Below are 21,528 nucleotides of genomic sequence, written 5' to 3'. Positions count from 1 at the left end.
GGCGCGTAAACCTGGCTACTCCCTCCGGTTTCCAACCCAGCTCTTACTTTCCGCTGCCATCATCATCGTCATGGTTGCCATTTTATCGAGGGTTTACCATGCATCAAACACTGTGCTGAGCAACCTCGTTTAAACATGTATGTATGTATTTATTTATTTATTTATCTATCTATTTATTCATTGTGATTTTCAAGCCACCGGATCTGGGACTCGAACCATGGTCAGCTATACTGGAAGCACCTTAACAACCACACCACCTGCTGGCCCCCAGTGTCAAGCAGTCTTAATGCATTAATTCAGTTACTGCTCACTGGCTCTCTGAAGTAGGTCCTTCCGTTATTTCGATCTTATGGATGGTAAACCAAGGCTGCTGTGGCCCGACCAAGGTCACGTAACTAAGACGCCCTGGACCTAAGTGTATCTGATTCTACCATCTTGCCTTCTTTTGCTACTATTTCCACAGAGGTTGTTTATTTCCACAGTTAGGGCTCTCTCTGGGTGGATTTCTTTGGGTCTTTCTGAGTCCAACCCTGTCCCTGCCGCTTACGTTTCTGCGTATTCGCGGAAAACAGCGCCCTACGGTGTTACTCTGCGGATGGGGCTGCACCGAGAACGACCTTGCTCCGTCTTTCCGGAGTTGGTGAGCTGGCCTAGACCCCTGTGTGTGTACCCGGTTGCAGAGGGTTCCCATGCAGTGCTGTTCTTAACTCAGATCCCTGGAGTAGAGGCCACTTTTAGGGATCCCTTCAGGTGCTTTGGGGACCACGAGCTGAGGAAACTAAAGGGACCAACGTGTTTTTAACTCTGCCTTTCACCTACCTACATGTGGGCCGCAGCCTCGGCCTGCCCTAGGGCCGTGGGCCGGGAGGGGAGGCCACATTTTAGCTGCTCGATCTTTCCACTTGCTTCTCACGTGAAGGTAGTCACAGAGATGATATGGGAGAGGTGAGAAAAGGGGCCTAGGAGCCGGCCATTCCAGGGTGTCCCTCTTTTTATAAAGAAATAGTTAATTTTTTCATTTATTCATGAAAGACAGAGAAAGAGAGAGGGAGAGAGAGTGAGAGACAGGTCTTCCCACCATGATCCGCCCCAGCCTCCGCCAGCCAGGACGGTGGGCGTGTGTGTGCACACTCACATACACAGGAGACGCTGGGACACAGCTGGGGCCTCCCCACGCAGCCTCAGCACTGTGGAGCACGGTGTTACTTCTGGACCCCGGTGGCTGGCCCCAGAGGGTCTCTGTCTCATGGAGAGACAGCATCATGAGCCAAGCTGAGCTGGGAGGTGGTGAGCTCTGAGTCTGTGAAATAGCTCTACTTCCTACTCCACAAGCGGAGGAGGTGAGCGGTAAAAGTAGTAGCACAGCTCCCGGCCCGGGGTGTGTGTGGTGAAGATGAATGACCTTTCTCTTGTCCTCCTCAAGCTGTTTTCCTTGAATACAATTCAGAGGACTGAAATGTAGTATAATGAGGGTCCCGAGGCCAGCAGGTGGCATAATGGTTACATTGCTGGACTCCCACATAGTCGACTATGGTTCGAGTCCCAGACCTGGTGGCTTAAAACTCAGCTGGGCGCATGTGCGTGCAGCCCAAGATCTCCAGAGGAGGGAACCAGCAGTTAGCGTAATGGCTATGTCGCTGGACTCCCCTGTAGTCCACCGCGGTTCGCGTCCTGGATCCAGTGGCTTAAAACTCAGCTGGGCGCATGTGCGTGCAGCCCAAGATCTCCAGAGGAGGGAACCAGCAGTTAGCGTAATGGCTATGTCGCTGGACTCCCCTGTAGTCCACCGCGGTTCGCGTCCTGGATCCAGTGGCTTAAAACTCACGCTGGGCGCATGTGTGTGCATGCCCAAGATCCTGAGAGGAGAATGGAGGAGAAGGAATTGCGGTGTGGCCATCCCCCCTGGGAGTGATTTTTCACTTTCTGTTTCTTCTGCGCCCTGTAGCAAAAATCTCCAAAAAAAAAAAAAAGGGGGGAAGGCATTGGACTCCACATGGCTGACTGTGGTTTGACTCTGGGACTCACGTGTGTGTGTGTGTGTGTGTGTGTATGCCCAAAATTCCAGGAGGAGAATGGAAGAGAAGGAATTGCGGTGTGGCCATCCCCCCTGGGGGGGGTGATTTCTCGCTTTCTGTCTCTCTGTCTCTCTCTGTTTGTCGGGCAAGCGCACATGCCCTATAGCAAAAACCTCTCCAAACAAACGAACAAAAAAATAGTCAGGTGCTGGACTCCCACAGACCCGGAGGCTTGAAACTCACTCCAGGTGCGTGTATATGCATGCCTAAAATCCCAGGAGGAGAATGGAAGAGAAGGAATTGCGGTGTGGCCATCCCCCCTGGGGGGGGTGATTTCTCGCTTTCTGTCTCTCTGTCTCTCTCTGTTTGTCGGGCAAGCGCACATGCCCTATAGCAAAAACCTCTCCAAAAAAAAGAAAAAAAAAATAGAAAGGTGCTGGACTCCCACAGACCCGGAGGCTTGAAACTCACTCCAGGTGCGTGTACATGCATGCCTAAAATACCAGGAGGAGAATGGAAGCAAAGGGATTGTGGTGTGGCCATCTCCCTGGGGGAGTGATTTCTCTCTTTTCTGTCTCTGTCTCTCTGGCAAACACACACTCTCTGTAGCAAAAAATCTCTCTCTAAAAACAAACAAACGAACAAACAGAAATCCCAAACACCGAGGGTCTCAGGGTGACTTTCCTAAGCTCCCACAGCAGGCACCTTGGTCCCGATGTCCACGTGGTGTCCTGGCCATTGTCATCTCGCTGCTGTGTTCCTGCGGTCTGGCGTGTGCTGCGGCGTCCTGAGGTTCGGCGCCTCCCGGCTGGTCTTCTTAGACTTAGTCCAGAGTACCCGTCAGGTGTGAAGCCTTCGTGTTCGCTTTGGAAACGTTCTCCCTCATTAGCTAAGAGGCTTCAGAACCCTGAAATAACAGCACGGAACGTGAAAGTGGGCGTGAACTCGGCAGTCATCTAGCCTAGTGGATTTCAAACTTTCCTTCGGCACAAAATAAACTCAACCATGTCTTTCCTGTACCACAAACCTTGAGTTGTCCGAGAAGTCATAACGTATTTTTATGTTTTTCTATGCAAAAAATGCATTCACAGACCTTGAGTTTATGTTTTTCTATGCAAAAATGCATCAATAAATACATAGGAAGACAGGAGGATAGATAATCAGTCTTAGCTGGGGTGTGTGGGTCCCCATGTGACCCTTCCCTTTTGGTCTTAGCTGTTTTATATTTATGTTGATTTGAATGATATAGTTCTAGAAAAGAACTGTTTAAAGGGTTCCCAGAGCAAGGCAGGGTCATGTAAAACGCTTCCTGGAAACTCGGGGTGTAAGCGCAGGCAGAGTGGCTCCTCCGGTCAGAAGGTGTGGAGTGAGGGGACAGAGGGAAGAGAGACCTGCTCCCTGCCCGGGCTCCAGGTCCTTGGCAGACGCTGACTTCACTAAGAGACGCATGATAGGCAGACCGGAGAGCCAGGTGCTCAAAGCAGAAGCTCTGAGCCAGGCCTTCCCACTTCAAGTCCGGTGTCTCCCCTGGACCAGGTCCCTTCTCATTTCCCTCCTTCCTGTCCCCCATAGCACTAGCACAGCGTGGGGCTGCAGGGGGTTGTCGTAAGAAATACCCCATCATTTGGATGGTGTGGGCCCAGGGTGGGGAGAGCAGAGACCGTGGCTGGTCTCAGGAGCTCACTGCCTGGCCACACCAGAGCAGGGGTCCTGGAGGCCATTCCCTGGGTCAGGGCTACACTCCGGAGATGGTCATGCCCATGCCGAAGCTGGGAGGAGGAAGTGTCCTCTTATGATGGGACCCAGGAAACCTTTATGAACTGAGAACTACCTTGGGGGCAACAAGATAAGCATTTACAAGGGTTGAAAGACAGAGGCACGGCAAGTGAGATGACCAAGAGCTGTGCAGTCTCTTCCAGATCCCAGGTATCCCCCACACAGTCTCCCGTGGTCCTCACTAATCCGGGGACGTCAGCATCCTTCTGGCCTTCTCCACCTGGGCAAACTGAGCCTGCAGGAGATGCAGCCACGGGCTCGACCACCGCTCTTGGGAGGTGCGGCGCTGTCTTCCAGCCCGCGGCTGCACAGGTGGGATGTGAGCAGGGCACCGAGCGGGATTGCGGTCTGCCTTGCCTTCCCTGCCAGGCAGAACAAGGCCGAAGGGAGCCGGCGAAGGAGAAGGGGTGGGAGAGGAGAGGAAGGAGGAGAGCTGCCCAGACAGCCTCAGGCTGCTAGCTAAGCCAGGCGGGTCCTTCCTCTGTGCCATGCCCTCTGCACCCCCAGACACCCCGATGAGGTCCTTCAGCCCTTTCAAGCCTGCTGCGGGAATGCGAGCTCTCTGAGGACAGGGCGACCTCAGCAGGGCGTCCCTCAGGATCCCCACAGAGGGCGCCCATGGAGGAAGGGCAGTCGCAAGTGCTTGGTCTCTGGGTCAGGCACAGCCAGGATGGTTTTCCACGGGGTAGATACTGCTTTTTATTTTATTTATTTATTTTTTAAAGAATTATCTTATTTAACTTTACATATCGTTTATTTATTTATTTTTAATTTGACCAGAGAGGGACAGAGAGAGAGAGAGAGAGAGAGAGAGAGGAAAAGTGAGAAAGCAAGCCTCTAGGTCCGGGACTTGAACTGTGGTCAGCCATGTGGGAGTCCAGCGCCCTTAACCACCATGCCAGCTGCCGGCCCTGGGGTAGATACTATTATTCCCATTCTTCAGGTGAAGGGACATGACAGAAAGGGGGGTTGAGGAGTCCCTGAGAGAGCTCCCGGGGTAGGAAGTGAGGAAAGTTGAGCGTTGCTGCGTGCGCCCGGAGGAGCCGTGCATTTCCAGAAACCTCGCCCAGCGCCCAGGCGCAGCCCGTCTGCCAGGCCCTGAACCCAGCGAGGTCTCGTTAGCATTCAGAGGGGAAGTGACCACGGGGCACGCCATCCAGATCACAGGAAGAGACAGGCTGTGTTTTAATTACGACCTGGACTTTTGAACAAATCCTTTCTCCGCTGGCCTGAGCCTTAGAGAAAACAACTTGAGGGAGGTGAGCAGTCGGCAGCTGGGTCCACGGTGGTGCCCAGACAGCTGTGCACACAGCTGGCGCGCAGGTGGCGGGCTGCATGCACCTCGTCTCCTTGAAGCGCTCTGGGTCAGTGAGGGGACGGGAGCCAGCGCAGTAAGGTGAGGTTGATCTGGTGTGGACCTGGACGGGAGGGCCGATGGGAGAATGGTGAGAGACAGGACTGACCCCTCTTCCCTCCCAGTCTCTGGTCCCCAGTGACTGTGACCACTTCTGGATTCGCGCCCAGGCTCCCTCTGCTCCCTCTAGCCACTCCTGAGACAGCATGGTGGGCTCTCTGTTGAGTTCACTCCGACCCTCCCTTCTCCAACTTGGGGGAAGTTTTCGGAGTGGGGGAAGGAGTTAAGGGAGGAGAAAGAGGCGGTGACGGACAGGGTAGAAGTTAGCCAAGCACAGATGCTATCACCTGCTGCAGGGTCTCAAGTGCTTGCTGAGTCCCTGGGAGCGTTTGCCTCGAGTCCATGTAACAGTTCATTCCAGGGGAAGGGGAGGAGAGGAGGCTTGGCACAAAGGGCCTTTGACCAGCGCCTGGAAAAGTGTGATTAGTTTGCTCAGGTCAGCAAACAGTGACTAGGGACTTGGGGCCTGGGGATAAAACAGTAGATTTTTCTGCTCCATGTGCCATGTTTAGCATGAGGGGAGGAAGGAGGCAAATAGTGAAGGGGTGCTGCATCCCGAGGTTCAGACACAGAGAGGAAAACCACATGGGGCAGCCAGAGGAAGGCAGGCAGGGAAGGGCTGCTGCTCCTCACTCTGTTTCTGGTTCTGGCCTACCTTAGTGGGGGAAGAGCCCTACCAGTCCCCAGACTGTACCCCGACTTCACCTCCTTGTCTGAAGCTAAGAAGCCAAGGGAAGGCATGTCCAGATAGGTGTTTGTGAGGTGCTGCTGGAGGCCGAGGCCAAGGGAGCGTTGGTGGTGGTTCAAGGCTTGTGTTGAAAGTGAGGCAGCACACACCCTTCCAGTCCCGCAGGCTGGCCTCTGCCCTGGGAGGCCCCTTCCAGTCTTTTTTTTTTGCCCTGGGAGTCCTGCCAGTCCCGCATGCTGGCTTCTGTCCTAGGAGTCCTTCCAGTCCCACAGGCTGGCCTCTGCCCTGGGAGGCCCCTTCCAATCCCGTAGGCTGGCTTCTGCCCTGGGAGTCCTTCCAGTCCCGCAGGCTGGCCTCTGCCCTGGGAGTCCTTCCAATCCTGCAGGCTGGGCTCTGTCCTGGGGGGCCCCTCCTGGGAGGCTCCTTCTAATCCCGCAGGCTGGCTTCTGCCCTCGAAGGCTCCTTCCAGTCCCACAGGCTGGCCTCTGCCCTGGGAGGCCCCTTCCAATCTCGCAGGTTGGCCTCTGCCTTGGGAGTCCTTCCAGTCCCGCAGGCTGGCCTCTGTCCTGGGAGGCTCCTTCCAATCCCGCATGCTGGCCTCTGTCCTGGGAGTCCTTCCAATCCCGCAGGCTGGCCTCTGTTCTGGGAGGCTCCTTTCAATGCCACGGGCTGGTCTCAGTCCTGGGAGGCTTCTTCCAATCGTGCAGGCTGGCCTCTGTCCTGGGAGTCCTTCCAATCCCGCAGGCTGGCCTCTGTTCTGGGAGGCTCCTTTCAATGCCACGGGCTGGTCTCAGTCCTGGGAGGCTCCTTCCAATCTTGCAGTCTGGCCTCTGTCCTGGGAGGCCCCTTCCAATGCCACGGGCTGGCCTCTGTCCCGAGAGGCTGCTCATTCTCTTCTTGAAGTCTTGGCTTCATTCACTCAAGGAGCTTGAATGGCCTCCCTCTTTCTGGTGCCAATCTGTGTGTAATGCCTCTGTGGGAACCCCTCCTTAAGCTTGCTTTCCACTCCACCCTCTAGACTCTGTCCTTCGCCCAGGAAGCTTCCAAGATAAACACGCCAGGCGCACGTTGACTTACAATCATGAACTCGTGCCATTGTAGAGTTGGGGAGTGATTAACTATTACAATGACATACGCATTATAACTTCATGGCATTCCATTTTGCGTTCACGGAGCATTGCTCTGTTATTCTTATGTTTTGTTTCCCGAAGTTAGATACCTAGGGGTGGGTATTACGCAGCGAGTCATTTGTTTGTTTGCTTACTTTCTCTCCCACAAGCGGGTGAGTTCCATGGGTTGAGGATTTGGCGTGGGGCCTCCCGTGCCTGTCACAGTGCCTGAAATGTATCAGACGCTCAGCACGTCTTGTGTGTGTCCGCATGCTGTCGGGGCGGTGGTATCTCCTCTCCTCTCTGTTCAGACGCAGAGTGTGTGGTGTATTTCAGGGTGAACTTACTCAGGTGCTCCCGAGGAAGCGAAGGGACGAGTGAAGAGAAGAATACATGACGGAATGATTGTGTGAGAGGCGTGAGGCGGGTTGGCCATCCTCGGGCCATCGTGGTAGTTGGCCTGTCCATGGGAAAATGTCTTCAGTTATTCGTGTTTCCTTAGCTGCTGCCAAGGTGGGGCTCATTAGCAGAGCAAACTGGCATCCGCTCCCTGGCTGTGCTCTGAGTCAGCTGGAGTCTGGCTCTGAAGAACGGGGAGCAGCGTGGGGCTCTGGCCTCTCCGTCCTTCTTGCCGTTCTTCCCATTACACCATCGGACCTTGCCACGCCTGCCGGCTCCTCTTGCATGTGGGAACAAGCAAAGGGCCCTTCTCCCCGATCGTGCTACTATTCTAAAAAGAAAACAACTCTAGGTTGGAAATAGTAACATGAATGACGTACTACATGAATTCTGGGGACATTTTTAGGGCCTATGATCTCTGCATGTGTGCCAGAGTTTTGACACACGTGATTGTGGTATCGTTAGGTAATTTTTTAAAAAGAAAAGAAAGAAACAGAGATCTGCTTTCAATTTTAGATCTTTCGTAGGCTCAGTCCTGGACTGTCACTGATGGTGGTGACCAGGAAGAGGAGACACCCTGTGTCTCCTGGGTACCTGTGACGTGTCAGCCCCTGGGTACCTGTGACGTGTCAGCCCCTGAGCTGGGCTCTGTGCACGGGTGAACGCACGCGATCCACAGTGACCAGGAAGAGGAGACACCCTAACTGGGTACCTGTGACGTGTCAGCTCCTGTGCTGCGCTCTGTGCACGGGTGAACGCACGCGATCCACAGGTCAAAGCAAATCACCTTTACTGAGCACCCACTGTGTGAAGAGGCTGTGGTGTACCCCAACATTCCATGGGCCTTGTTCTTGAAATACGAGCTGCTGACAAGTCACGTGATAAGCAGGGCAAAAGTTAAGTAATAAGGCAAAATTAATATACTATGTCGAGTCTGTAGTAGCAAGTGATGATTATAGGATTATAGAAATGGTCGTAGAAGAGACGGTCCAGCCTAATGTCTAGAGACGGTCCAGCCTAATGTCTTTTTTAAAATATTGTTTATTTCTTGTGTGAGAGAGAGACAGAGACATAGAAATAGAGAGACAGGCACCCTCAACAGGGTCTTCAGACCCCCACCCACCCGCAGTGTCAGGCAGCGGGATCACAGGAATGCAGGTGCCTCCCAGTGAACTCAGGGAGGCCCCGGGATGTGAACTCACAATCTTTTCCACGTGGGTCCAGTAGTGTTAACAAGAGCTAGCGAAAGATGGTGCAAGCGGACGAAACAACCTGCCCGTGGTGTTGCAGACAGTTCTCCGCAAAGCTGGCAGCAGGCCCCAGGCCCCAAGACCTCCCCACGTTTTGTGTTATAGTCTCAAGACATCGCCAGATCCCTGCTGAGTGACCCTTGCAGATGGTTCCCGGTGTAGTCACTCAGAGGATGGACAGGGAGGTCAGGATGGGATTCGAGGAGGAGGCAGGGGCTGCTAAAGGGGAGTTTGGATTCACTTCGATTTAACAGAGAAGGAAGGGCTTCCTAAGAGGGCGGAATTAAGTGGCCCAGAGGTGGGAAGTGTGGAAGTGTTGCAATGTCCTCACCCACCAGCTCTGACCACTGCGAGCCTGAGAGCCATGTCCCACGGTCCTGTCCCCGACTGTGAGCTCTGCTCCCCTGCTGCTGCATGGATGCTGGCTCCGGTCAATCTCAGCCGCTCATTGTCTGCCTACCTCCGCTTCCATTCTGCCTTTCGGGTTGCCAGCAGCTCCTTGCATAAGACGTGGCTCTTACTATGTTTCAGACGTGTGTTCAACAAGTCCCTACTGCTTTCCAGATGATGTCCAGGCTGTCAGTGTGTGACCCAGTCATGACTTACCAGTGACCCTGACCTGCCAGTCCTTGGGGGCACCCACCTCCCACCTGGCGAAGTACACCCCAATACCCACGCACACCGTGCACCTTCGAGATTTCAGGCTTTTGCATAAGCTGTCCCCTGTTCCAGGAACGGCCGTCCTCCCACCCCGTTGTGCCCGCCAGACGTCCCTCCCATCCGCGTCTGAGCGAGATTTACGGAGCACTCAGTAGGATGCAAACCCCGGCTCGGTCCCTGGGAGCGGCTGCTGCTTCCTCTGTGTTCCTGTAGCCCTCTACCTCGTTTGCACGTGTCCCTCTCTTCCACTAGCCCGAGCTTGGGCCTCGCAGGATTTTCCTCTACTCACCTTCGCGTCGCATGCACTTACTGCTTTCAGCTTGGCATGTACAGACGCTCTGTAAGTGTGAGGTTGGAATAGCTGAATAGGAAGAAGAGGTAGGTCCTGGCAAGTAGGCTCAGCTGGGAAGTCAAGGTGCGGTCTCTCTCTCAAACACTTGTGGGCGCGTCTAGGAGCTTACACATCTGGGGAGCTCGTTGAAAATTCACATTCTGGGGCCACACCCTTTATCCACGCTGGTAGGAGCGGGCCTGGATGCTCCTGTTACTGCGGTTTGGCGAGCTAATTAGTCTGCAGGCATCAGTCTCCAGAGCCGCCTTTGGGAACACTGTGTCATGGAGCACACCAGATCCACCGTGGCGTGAGTTCAAGTGTCTCTCGCCCTTCATTTCTTAAGCCTTCGAGAGAGTAGTTCAACTGAATGTTTTAGTGCAATCTCCTCGGGGAAGGAAGGACTTGTAATTAAAGTATATTCCAGTCTGTGCATCCGTGCCCTGGTTCTTAAAGTTCCTTTTACTATTGTCTTCAGGGGAGACCCGGGCCCAAGCCAGACCTTACTCACAGGACATGTTTTCCCTCTCTTCCCTGCTGCCAGGCTGTTTGCTGTCAAATGTGGGGGCTGCTTCGAGGCCATCGCACCCAACGAGTTTGTTATGCGGGCCCAGAAGAGCGTTTACCACCTGAGCTGCTTCTGCTGCTGTGTCTGCGAGCGCCAGCTTCAGAAGGGCGATGAGTTTGTCCTGAAGGAGGGGCAGCTGCTCTGCAAAGGGGACTACGAGAAGGAGCGGGAGCTGCTCAGCCTGGTGAGCCCCGCAGCCTCTGACTCGGGTGAGTACCAGGCGGTGGGCGGGGTCTGTGATGGGGTGAGTCTAGTGGAGCTGGAGGCCATCTACCTTGCTTCCTTTCTAATAGGCCAGCCACCTGGGCAGCTTAGCTCAATAGCAAGGCAGTTCTGTATATTCTAGGAATTTCCTTTGTGAGCTTGGCATAATCTTGTATCAGTCAGCTATAGCCACGATGATGGTGCATAACAAATTACCCCCAAATTTCATGGCCTGCAACCATAAACACACACTCACACGTCTCTGGATCCATTGGAGTGACTCTTTTATTTCAGGCTGAAGTCTTCGAGGTAGCTGGTGTCTGCTGACCTCAACTGCACTTAGCTCCAGTCTGTAGACCAGTTCAGGTCTGCTCTGTGATTTAGTCCAAGGGCCAGGTTTGAGGAGCAGCAGCCCCAGGACATGATTTGGCAGTGACAAAAGTGCAGGAAGGCATGCTCGACCACACAAGAGCATTCCAAGCCTCCACCCAAAACACGTCTTTCGATGTCCCATTGGTCAAAGCAAATGACAGGATCAAGCCCCAAGTCAAGAGGAGGGGACATACACTCCGTGCACACAAAGCCTTGCCAGACTCGCATGTAGTACCAGACATTGTGTACAGATGCACTAATGTTAAGGAGAACGGCAAATCAGGACCAGCAATGCAGTCTACCGCCACCACTGAATCTCATTAAACCTTCGTTTCTTCATTAGTCAACTGGGAAACTGGAATCCCTCTAAGGCTTAGCAGATCACTTAAGGAAAGGAACTAACTATTAGGTCATCAGAAAAATCATAACGTGTTTTTCTACACAAAAATGTCGCATGACTTTTCTGATGACCCAATAGGGTGTATTTGCTCTTCCTCCTCATCACCACTCTCGTTGTTCACTGCCTTGAGGGGAGGGGGAAGAGAAGAGACAGGAGAGGTCCAGAGAGTTCACAGACCAAGGTTTCATAAGCCCAGAGAAATTGCATTCAATTGGAACTATTGGGGCCAGCAGGTGGCATGGTGGTTAAGGTGCTGGATTCCCACATGGCCAACTGTGATTAGAGTCCCGGGCGTGGCGGCTTGAAAACTACCTGCCTGGGTGCATGCGTATGCATGCTTAAAATCCCAGGAGGAGAATGGAGGAGAAGGGATTGTAGCTTGCCCACCCCCATTGAGGGGGGGTGATTTTTCACTTTTTTCCTCTCCGTCTCTCTCCAGTGAGCACATGTGCCCTATGGCAAAAACTTAAAGAAAAAAAAAAAAAAGGACAGCGTGGTGGCTTGAAAACTACCTGCCTGGGTGCATGCGTATGCATGCTTAAAATCCCAGGAGGAGAATGGAGGAGAAGGGATTGTAGCTTGCCCACCCCCATTGAGGGGGGGTGATTTTTCACTTTTTTCCTCTCCGTCTCTCTCCAGTGAGCACATGTGCCCTATGGCAAAAACTTAAAGAAAAAAAAAAAAAAGGACAAACAAAAAAGCCTATTTAAATTAAGGATGGAATGTCTTCCGGACATTAGTTCCCACAGGGAAGAATCCGAGAGATCCAATCAGGTGATATCCATGTGGCACTGCTAGTTCTCACACTGCCAGTTCCGGTTCCGGTCTAATTCTCAGTCCCTTACCTTGGCGAGCCAGGCCCTGGAGCTTCCCCCCTGCCCATCTCGCCAGCATGTCAGGAGCCTCTGGTCCTGTCTACTTTCTGCTCCTGGCGGGTTGCACTCCTGCACCTATTAGTGACTCTCGCTTACCTCCAGATATTAGAGGTCTAGTCCTTCCGTGCCTCTCTTCCTCCATCTTTTGTCCTGGTAGCACATCCTTTCAGCTTTCCTCCAAGGGCTGCTTCATCAGGGAAGACCCTTGCTCCCTTATGCTGGATGAGTCTACTCTTACCTTCTCCCACTGCAACATCCATCCCGTCTGTGGCTGCTCGACTTGTTGGTCGCCTTCCTCGATGGAGTGTTATATCCTTGAGAGACAGTCTGTGTCATGTTTACCACCGCATCCTCAGAGCTTAGCACGTCCTGGAACACTGAGAGTGCTTGAAATATCTTCATTGCGACCAGCAGATGGCGTAATGGTTACTTTGCTGGACTCTCACATGGCTGACCGTGGTTCAAATCCTGGACCTGGAGGCTTGAAACTCACACTGGGTACATGTGTGTGCAAGCCCAAAATCCCAAGAGGAGAAGGGATTGTGGAGTGACTGTTCTTCTTGCCCCCCTGGGAGGTGCTTTCTAATTGTTCCTCTCTCTATCTCTGTGTCTCTCTCCAGCAAGCACATGCACCCTGTGGTAAAAACCTAAAAAAAAAGAGACAAGTTCCACCTGTCGGAACACTGGTACTGACACACCATGTATCTCCTTCCGGGGTAATGGGGCCCATTCTGATGACTCCACTCAGTGTGAGAAGGTCGATTCACCTGCCATGTCCCTTCGCTCACCCTGTCATGTCCTGTCAGGTGTCTTCCTGTGCCCACTCACTTAGATCTCCTCCCCAGAATAGTGTAAAATCTTTAGATTCTCTAGGGCTTAGGTTCTATGGTGACCAGAATCCCAGCATGGTCTTAGAAAGTCATGCTCACTCAGAGAGACGTACTGTTGTTTTTCACATGGAAGTAAGTACGGTGGCCTAGCTTTTCCTGATAGACAGTTACATGGGGCTTCCTCACTAATCCATTGGCTCTGTGATCAGGTTCATGATTTGGATTGACTACAAGCTCACCATGAGGTGTGATACTCCCCACAATACCTCCTAACCTCTCCCAACTCCAAATAGACCAAAAGGGGGTTGACTCTAAGCAACATGAGTAGAATTACGACTCAGAGCAAGGGGATGGCAGCAGGTCTTCCCTGACTGCATCATAGGCCCTGTGCTCGGTTCTGAGCATTTCTCTTCCAGGCTGATAGGGACACAGTGGCACTCTCCAGCTGGGTCATTCACGCATCGCATGCTTCCAGCAGATACTGTGAATCCTGCTCTCTGCCAGGCCTGGGGTCATAACATGAGTGACAAGAAGGATGTGCATGAGTGGGGGCAGGGGGGGAGGTTCCAAGCCATGTCAAATAAAGCAATTGTAGATGTTTAGAACTCAGATCGTCAGAGCAGACCAATCGTTTTCTGGCTTCAGGCAGCAGAATCAGAATTCATTCAGGTCTCCCACACAGTCAGCAAGTACTCACACTACGGGTAGGACGGGGCAAGGAAGCCATTTTGTTCTCCCCACGAGGGATATTGGAATGGCTTTCTAATGATTAGATCTAACGAAGAGTAAAATTAACTCCAGAAATAGACCCTCCATTCATGGAAACTAATAATGGTGGGATGGGAGAGGAGGTGGTTCTAGATCTTTATTGTGTCTTTTAACTCTAAATGCCTGATTGTTACTGCAATTCTAAGTAAAGTGATAGTGAAGTCTTAACCAGAATCAAGTCGATGGTCTGTATTGCTCCTCTTGTCAATTATTATTATTATTATTATTATTATTATTATTATTTAGAGAGGTTTTTGCTATAGGGCATGTGTACTTGCCGGAAAGACAGAGAGACAGAAAGTGAGAAATCACCCCCCTTCTCCTCCAGTCTCCTCTCAGGATTTTGGGCACGCACATACATGCGCTGGTTTTAAGCCACTGGGTCCAGGACTCAAACTGTGGTTGACCATGTGGGAGTCCAGCAATGTCACCAAGACGCCATCTGCTGGTCCCCATCTCGTCAATGATTATAAATGCTGCCTGTCCTGCATCATAAAATGTCGCGTGTGCTGAGAGTTACCTCACTAACGAGAAAACAAACTTCTAGAGAAGAGGGCTGTAACTTTTAATCCCCTTAACAAAGCGTAGCTGATGCCAAGAGAAGAGTCAGGGATGGCGAAGTACTTAATGGGTTGAATTAAGCTGTCAACGACCGAAGTCTCCCTCGTATGAGGGACTCACAGAAAGCGATCAGTTTCAGGATCTGCCCTAGTACAATTTATCTTCTGGTTTCTGTCCTGAGGACCCACCCTCCAGACTGTAGATACTTGATAAGTATTTCTTGAATGAATGATTGTCCTGTCATCTTTAATGTTCTTATTGAAGACTTGGATGACAACATAGAAGGCACGCTTATTCGATCTGCCAATGACACAAGCCTGGCAGGCAATGCTGCGGTAGCAGCTGTTACTCTCAGTGTTCAAAAGGGCTCTGACAAGCTAACAGAACGGCCCAAACTTGGCAAGGTGAAATCCAACCACGGGGTTCCAAAGTTCAATCATAATTGCATGAAATGGGGCCTGTTTTCATGGAATTCCACAGGGAGTTTTTGTTGACCTTAAAGTCAACAGTGATCAAAAAGACACACGCCGCATTAACAGGACTGTCGTGTCCCTCACGTGGAATTTCAGCTCTGTTTTGTCATTGTTGTGTGAATTTGTTGGTTTGTTTGTTTGTTTTGGTTTTGATATTGTTTTGCATTGGTGAGACTATCTGGGCTAATTTGTAAAGAGCTTATTTTATTCATGGTAGAGAATGCAAGTACACTTTAAGAGAGAGAGGGGGAGAGGGAAGCACCCATGACAAGGTCACACTATGCCGTGATCCGTCCCCTGACCCTCCAGCTCATCAGGATCTTGGGTGCACCCACACTTCCCCCGGCTTGTTTTCAGGCCAACTCAGAGGTCCAAATCCACAGTCAGCCATGTGGCCTCCGGTACTGCAGGTCAGTTTGCTGCCAACCGCGTCACCACGTGGGGCCTATCTGGGCTACTCTTAAGCGATGCGTTTTTAGGTCACTGACAAACTAGACGGATAAGCTTGCTAAATGATAAAGAAAAAACACGCAGTGTATTTAGCTTTGCTTAAACAAGACTAAGGAAAATGGAAGAGTCATAGCCAAGGTGCAGACCCATGGACTGGGGGTGAAATGACAGACTGTGGTTCGATTTAGGACAGGACTGTGTGTAACGGGGGAAGACTGGACAGTCTGTGCAAAGCGAGCTTGCTTGGACCTTCACATCTTAACTACAGCCGGTAGACCAGCATCAGTGACCTCTAGGGCTGCTCGAATCCAGGATTCTAGAAGTAGGTTAAGATACTGGCAGGTCTGACTTAGGCCAGAGCCAGGGACACGTTCACAGCTACAAGGGGCAGCAAGCCCAGGAGATCTTCAGCTGCTGGTTACTCTTTTCTGCTACTACTCGGCCTCCCCTGGCCCCTTCATCCCTGCCTTGCCAGTAACCATGAAGCAGCCTCCTAAGCAGATAAATGGAATTCGTGGCCAGAGTCAGACAATTTTTAGGGGTGCTCACTGGGCAACTCGGGTCCCCAGGGTCTCAAGAGAGACCCTGCCACATTCGTGCTAGTGTTCTTGTCCTTCACCAATTCACAATCACCAGAGAACTCAACAGAGTCTTGCAGTTGGTTCAAACTCCCATCAGATGCTCATCTGGCCTGTTTGACTTGATTGTCTCCACGCATAGGGAGCGAGAGACCTCACTTTCTGAATCTAGATCACCAGAATTGTCATACCGAGCTCCAGCACCTGTCTTCCTGTGTCACCTCAAACACTGGGCGTGGCTCTACTTTCCGGAATTCATGAGACAAGTCAGTTTGCCTTCTGAGTGGCAGCTCTTCAAGTTGAAGACAGAGCTCCTCCCTCAGATGTAAGAGACCTGTTAAGTTTTCCCTTCTTTCTAATTCTTCTCCGTTCTTCCAGCTAGGCCTTACTAAGGCCTAGTTTCTTTTTAAGTAATTTAAAAATTCTATCTGCCACAATCTCTTTAAATAGACTACCAGAAAGGAAATACAAATTTCTACTGTAATACAAATTTCATCTGGTATTAACCAGACAGAGCTGTTATTACTCATTGTGAATGGCATATTCTATTGATATAGCCCATGATTTCATTAACCGTTTTTATTTATTTCTGTTTGTGCTAGAGGGTGTGTCAGCTCACCCGAGAGAGAGACAAACAGAGGAGAGAAGGGAACACTCCCTGGGGAGGAGCGACGCTGCAACTCTTCTCCACTTCTCTCTCCTTTCAGGGGTTTTGGGCACATGTTTGTGAAACTGCTCGGTCCAGGACTCAGATTGCAGGGACCAGCAGTTAGCATAATGGCTATGTCACTGGACTCCCACGTAATCGACCGTGGTTTGAGTCCTGGGCCCGGTGGCTTAAACTCATGCCGGGCGCATGTGCGTGTGTTCCCGAGATCCTGAGAGCAGAATGGAAGAGAAGGGATTGTGGTGTGGCCATCCCCCCTGGGGGGTGATTTCTCGCTTTCTGTCTCTTTGTCTTTCTCTATCTTTCTGGCAAGCACACGTGCCCAAAAACAAACAAACAAACAAACAAACAAACACCTCTTCAAAAACCTCATGATTGGCCATGTGGGATCCAACTGTCCTAATCACCAGGCCATGAAGCTGACCCCAGCCATTTTTATATAAAATATATATATATATATATACATTATGTGTATTTAAGGTATACACCATGATGTCATGGAATATGCTATGGTTTGGATAATGGTTTGTCCCCATGGGTTAACGTGTTGGAATTTGGTCCCTAGTATAATGACATTGAGAAATAACAAAATCTTTTTCTTTTCTTTTTTTTTTTTTTTCGGAGAGGTTTTTGCTATAGGGCGTGTGCACTCTCCAGAAAGAGAGACAGAAAACAAGAAATCATCCCCCGGGGGGATGGCACGCTGCAATCCTTTCTCCTTCATTCTCTTCTCAGGATCTTGGGCATGCTTGCACATGCGCCCGGCCTGAGTTTAAGACACCAGGTCCGGGACTTGAACTGTGGTCGGCCACATGGGATCCAACGGCATAGCTATTATACCAACTACCAGTCCCAGGAAGTAGTGAAATCTTTAAGAGGAAGACCCACCTTCAACATGGGCAGGCACCATGCAGTCAGCTAGGAGTGTGCGAGGGACAAACAGAGGAAGTGGGAGAGTGTGTTTCCTCTCTCCGCTCTGTGCCTATGGACTGGCGTCATTCTCTCAGCCAGTTTGTAATGCAGCTCCAGAGGCAGGCCAGAGGCTGGCCACAGGCCCTCAGACTTTCCAGTCACCAGAATTTTAAGTCAAATAAGCCTCTTTTTAAAATGTTTATTTATTGTTTAAAATAATTATTTAATTAATTTGTTATTGTTATTTTTTTTAATTTGACCAGCGAGAGACAGAGAGAGAAAGGGAGCTGCCAGGTCAGGGATTTGAACTGTAGTCGGTCATGTGGGAGTCCAGTGCCTTAATCACCATGCCACCTGCCAGTCCTTAAGCCTCTATTTACTGTAAATCATCTAGTCTTAGATATTTCTGCTCAGCACACAGTAACAGACACAGGTATATAGGTAGTAAGGGTTACCAGAGTGAAGCAGATTAACATGGCTGTCATCTCGTAGGTACTCTTTTTGTTTGCTTGCTTTTGTGGCAAGGCCAGCGAAAACCTACTCATTTGACAGATTCCACACGCAGTACAGCTCTGTTAGAGTCCTCATGGTGCGCCTCGACCTAGACTTGCTCACCCAGGGTCTTCGTATCCTCTGACCGACCTCTCCCCGTCTCTGCCCACTACCCTCTCCTACCTCAGGTGACTACCGTTTCATTCTCTATTTCTGTATATCTGGTGTTTCTAAAGGCTGCAGTTGTGAGGTGACACACACTTTTTTATTTGTGTTTGGCTTCTTGCATTTTGTAAATGTCCTCTAGGCATCTCCATTTTTATGACAAATGACACATCTTCTTTTTTAGGACTATGATATTTATTTATTTATTTATTTTTGGAGAGGTTTTTGCTATAGGGCACGTGTGCTCGCCAGAAAGACAGCGGGATTTGAACTGCAGTCAGCTACATGGGAGTTCAGCGACATAGCCATTACACTAACTGCTGGCCCCAGGACTATGATATTTATAGCCAGTTTCTTTATCAATTCATTAATGGATGGACACTGAGGTTGTTTCCATATCTTGACTATTGTGACCAATATAAACATGGGCATGTAAATATCTTCATGAGCAGGTGATTTCCTGTCCTGTGGGTATGAAAGAGGAATTGCCAGGAGGAATCGCTGGGTCAAATAGCAGTGCTATTTTAAGTTTATTTAGAAACCTTCATACTGTTTTTCAGAATGGCTGTATCATCTACCTTCACACCAGTGGTGTACAAGAATTCCCTTTTTCTCAAATTTGCCAGCATGCGATGTCATTGTACATTTTTGATAAAAGCCATCCCGATGGGTGTGAGGTGGTATCTCATAATTGTTCTTTGGTTGCTGTCATTCATCATAGAGTGCGTGCATTTGTATATGTGTGTATGGTGTGTGTGTGTGTGTGTGAGAGAGAGAGAGGGAGACCTTTAACAGGCCCCAGTCATTCTATGACTCCTCTTCTAGTTCTCCACGGGATTTGGAGGACTAGTCAGCACATGGTTGAGTTGATTTTTTTTTTTATATAGTGCATGTGCAATTTTATTCTTTTGCATGTAGAAATCTGATTTTCCCAGCACTAGTTATTGAATAAACTATCTTTTCTTCCATTGTGTCTTCTTGGTGCCCTGGTACAAAATTAGTTGACTGTATATGTCTGGATTGATTTCTTGGCTTTATATTCTGTTCATTGGTCTACCTGTCTGTTTTCATGCCAGTGCCATACTGTTTTGTTTACTATAGTTTTGCAGTACATTTTTAAAATTAGGAATAGTGATGTCTCTGACTTTTTATTTTTTTATCAGAATTGTTTTGGCTATTCGGGATTTTTTTAGAGTTCCATACAAATTTTTTTTTAATTTTAGATTTTTTTCTATTTCTATGAAGAATGCCATTATAAATTTGATAGGGCCTGCATTGAATTTGCATAGTGCTTTGGATAGTATGGATGTTTTAACAATATTAATGTTTCTGGTCCACACATATGGAATATCATTCCATTTATTTATGACTTCTTTAATTTCTTTCATTAATATTTTACTGTTTGCAGTGTACATATTTTTCCCCTCTTTGGTTAAATTTATTCCTAGATATTAAAAAAAATATTATTGTAAATATGTTGGTTTTCCTGATTTCCTTTTCAGTTGGGTTGTTATTTATGTATAAAAAAGCTTGGGGCCAGCAGGTGGCGTAGTAGCTAAGGTGTTGGACTCCCACATGGTAGACCACAGTTCAAGCCCTGGCCATGTGCATGTGTGTGTGTATCCCAAATCCCAACAGGAGAATAGGGGAGAAGAGATTGTGATGTGGCCATCCTCCCTGGGGGTGGGGGAGTGGGGAGGGTGATTTCTTACTTTCCCTCTCTCTGTCTTTCTCTGGTGACACACATGCCCTACAGCAAAACATTAAAAAGAAAAGAAAAATGCTACTGATTTTAGTGTGTTGATTTTGTGTCTTGCAACTCTCCTGAATTAATTAGTTTTAAGAGTTTTTCTTTTTTTGTGGAATATTTAGATTTTTTTAAAATATAGACTCATGTCATCTGTAAATAGATCAAAAGTAATTTTACTTCTTCCTTTCTAATTTGAATGTCATTTATTTCTCTTTCTTGTCTGATTGCGCTTGCTAGTACTTCCAGTACTGTGTTCAGTAGAAGTGGTAAGAAGTGGTGAGTGGAAAGAGAAAAAAACAGAAAATTTTTTCCTTTATATCTAAAATGTGGATTTTTTTAAATCAAGAAAGGATATTAGATTTTATTGAATGCCTTTTACATAGCAATTGAAAATGACTATGTGGATCTTACCTTTCATTTTGTTAAAGTATGCTAAACCAGAGTTGCATGCCAGGTACAAATCCAATTTGGTCATTATACATAATCCTTTTGGTGTGTTGTTGGATTTGGTTTGAAAATATCTTATTAAGGATCTTGGCTTCAGTATTCATCAGGGCAACTGACCTGAAGTTTCCTCTTCTTTGATGTCTTCATATGGCTTAGTGACACTGGTTTCAAAATGAGGTTGGAAGTATTTAAGATGCATTGGTGTTAATTCTTTTTTGAACATTTGATAGAATTTACTTGTGAGGCCAGAATTTTCTTAGTTGGGATTTTTTTCTTTTCTTTTCTTTTCTTTTCTTTTCTTTTTTTTTTTTTTTTTTTTTTTTTTTTTTTTTTGTGAAAAGTGTCTGGGTTAAGAGAAAGGGAAAAGGAAGGAGAGGAAAACAGGTACCCTTGACAAAATTCTATCACATTGTGCTCTCCCCACTCCAGCCTTCTGGTAAACCAGTTCAGGACAGCCGGCCTGTTCAGGTCAACCAGGGCTTTTCCACATGGCTCCAGTATCACTCGGTGGGGCCCCACCACTTGCATCACCTCAGCTGGACTCGTTGGGAGGGTTTTTAGGTCTCTTTATTTGTTCTTGGTCTGTTCAGGCTTTCTATTTTGTACTGACTCAATCATGGTAGGTTGTATTTTTCTAGAAACTTATCCATCACCTCTGAGTTATACCAGTTTCTTGGCATATGATTATATTTATAGTAGTCCCTTATGATTTTTTTATTTCTAAGGTATCTGTTGTAATTTCTTCACTTTCATTTTTTATTTTATTTGATTCTTCTCTCTTTTTTCCTTACACAGCAAAGACTTTGTCAATTTTATTTATTTTTTTTCCCAAAAAGTTAATGCTTAGTTTTATTCATTCTTTTTCTGACTTTTCTGTTCTTTATTTTTCTTTTGATTTTTTATTATTTATTTCCTTCTGCTAATTTTGGGTTGCATTTGTTCTCTTTCTATTTGCTTGAAGTTGAATCTGATGCTATTTATTTATTTATTTATTTTAACTAGGCATGTATTGCTATAAACTTGCCTGTTAGAACTGCTTTTGCAGTATCCCATAGGTTTTGGTATGTGAGTTTCCATTTTTATTTGTTTTAAGATAGTTAAACACTTACCTATTGACTTCTTGACATATTTGCCAAGGGTATGTTGCTTAATTGCCATGTATTTGAGAATTTAAAAAGCATCCCTCTTATTATTGTTTTCTAGTTTCATACTGTTGTGGTCTGAAATGATACTAATATTGGGTTGTCGGAAAAGTCACGACATATTTTGCTATGATAAAATATGCCATGACTTTTCTGGTGACCCAACAGATAAGATGCCAGTCTTCTCAAATCCATTAAGGTTTGTTTTATGGCCTAACATATGATCAATCCT

General features: G+C 48.6%; 1 protein-coding gene across 1 annotated transcript in view; it reads left to right on the top strand.

Moving 5' to 3' along the window:
- The first annotated feature begins 349 nt into the window (after positions 1-349).
- Positions 350-21,528, top strand: part of LMX1A (LIM homeobox transcription factor 1 alpha) — an 82,955-nt gene continuing 61,776 nt past the window's right edge. Inside the window, exons 1-4 of the mRNA XM_027767670.1 lie at positions 350-356; positions 573-640; positions 1,312-1,340; positions 10,187-10,419. Coding sequence (XP_027623471.1) covers positions 350-356; positions 573-640; positions 1,312-1,340; positions 10,187-10,419 — 337 coding nt within the window. The remainder of the gene's footprint in view (positions 357-572; positions 641-1,311; positions 1,341-10,186; positions 10,420-21,528) is intronic.

The sequence above is a fragment of the Tupaia chinensis genome, unplaced genomic scaffold (genome assembly GCF_000334495.1).
Source record: "Tupaia chinensis unplaced genomic scaffold, TupChi_1.0 Scaffold000070_1, whole genome shotgun sequence".
Classification (NCBI taxonomy): domain Eukaryota; kingdom Metazoa; phylum Chordata; class Mammalia; order Scandentia; family Tupaiidae; genus Tupaia; species Tupaia belangeri.
This window is presented reverse-complemented; position numbering and strand designations above follow the sequence as displayed.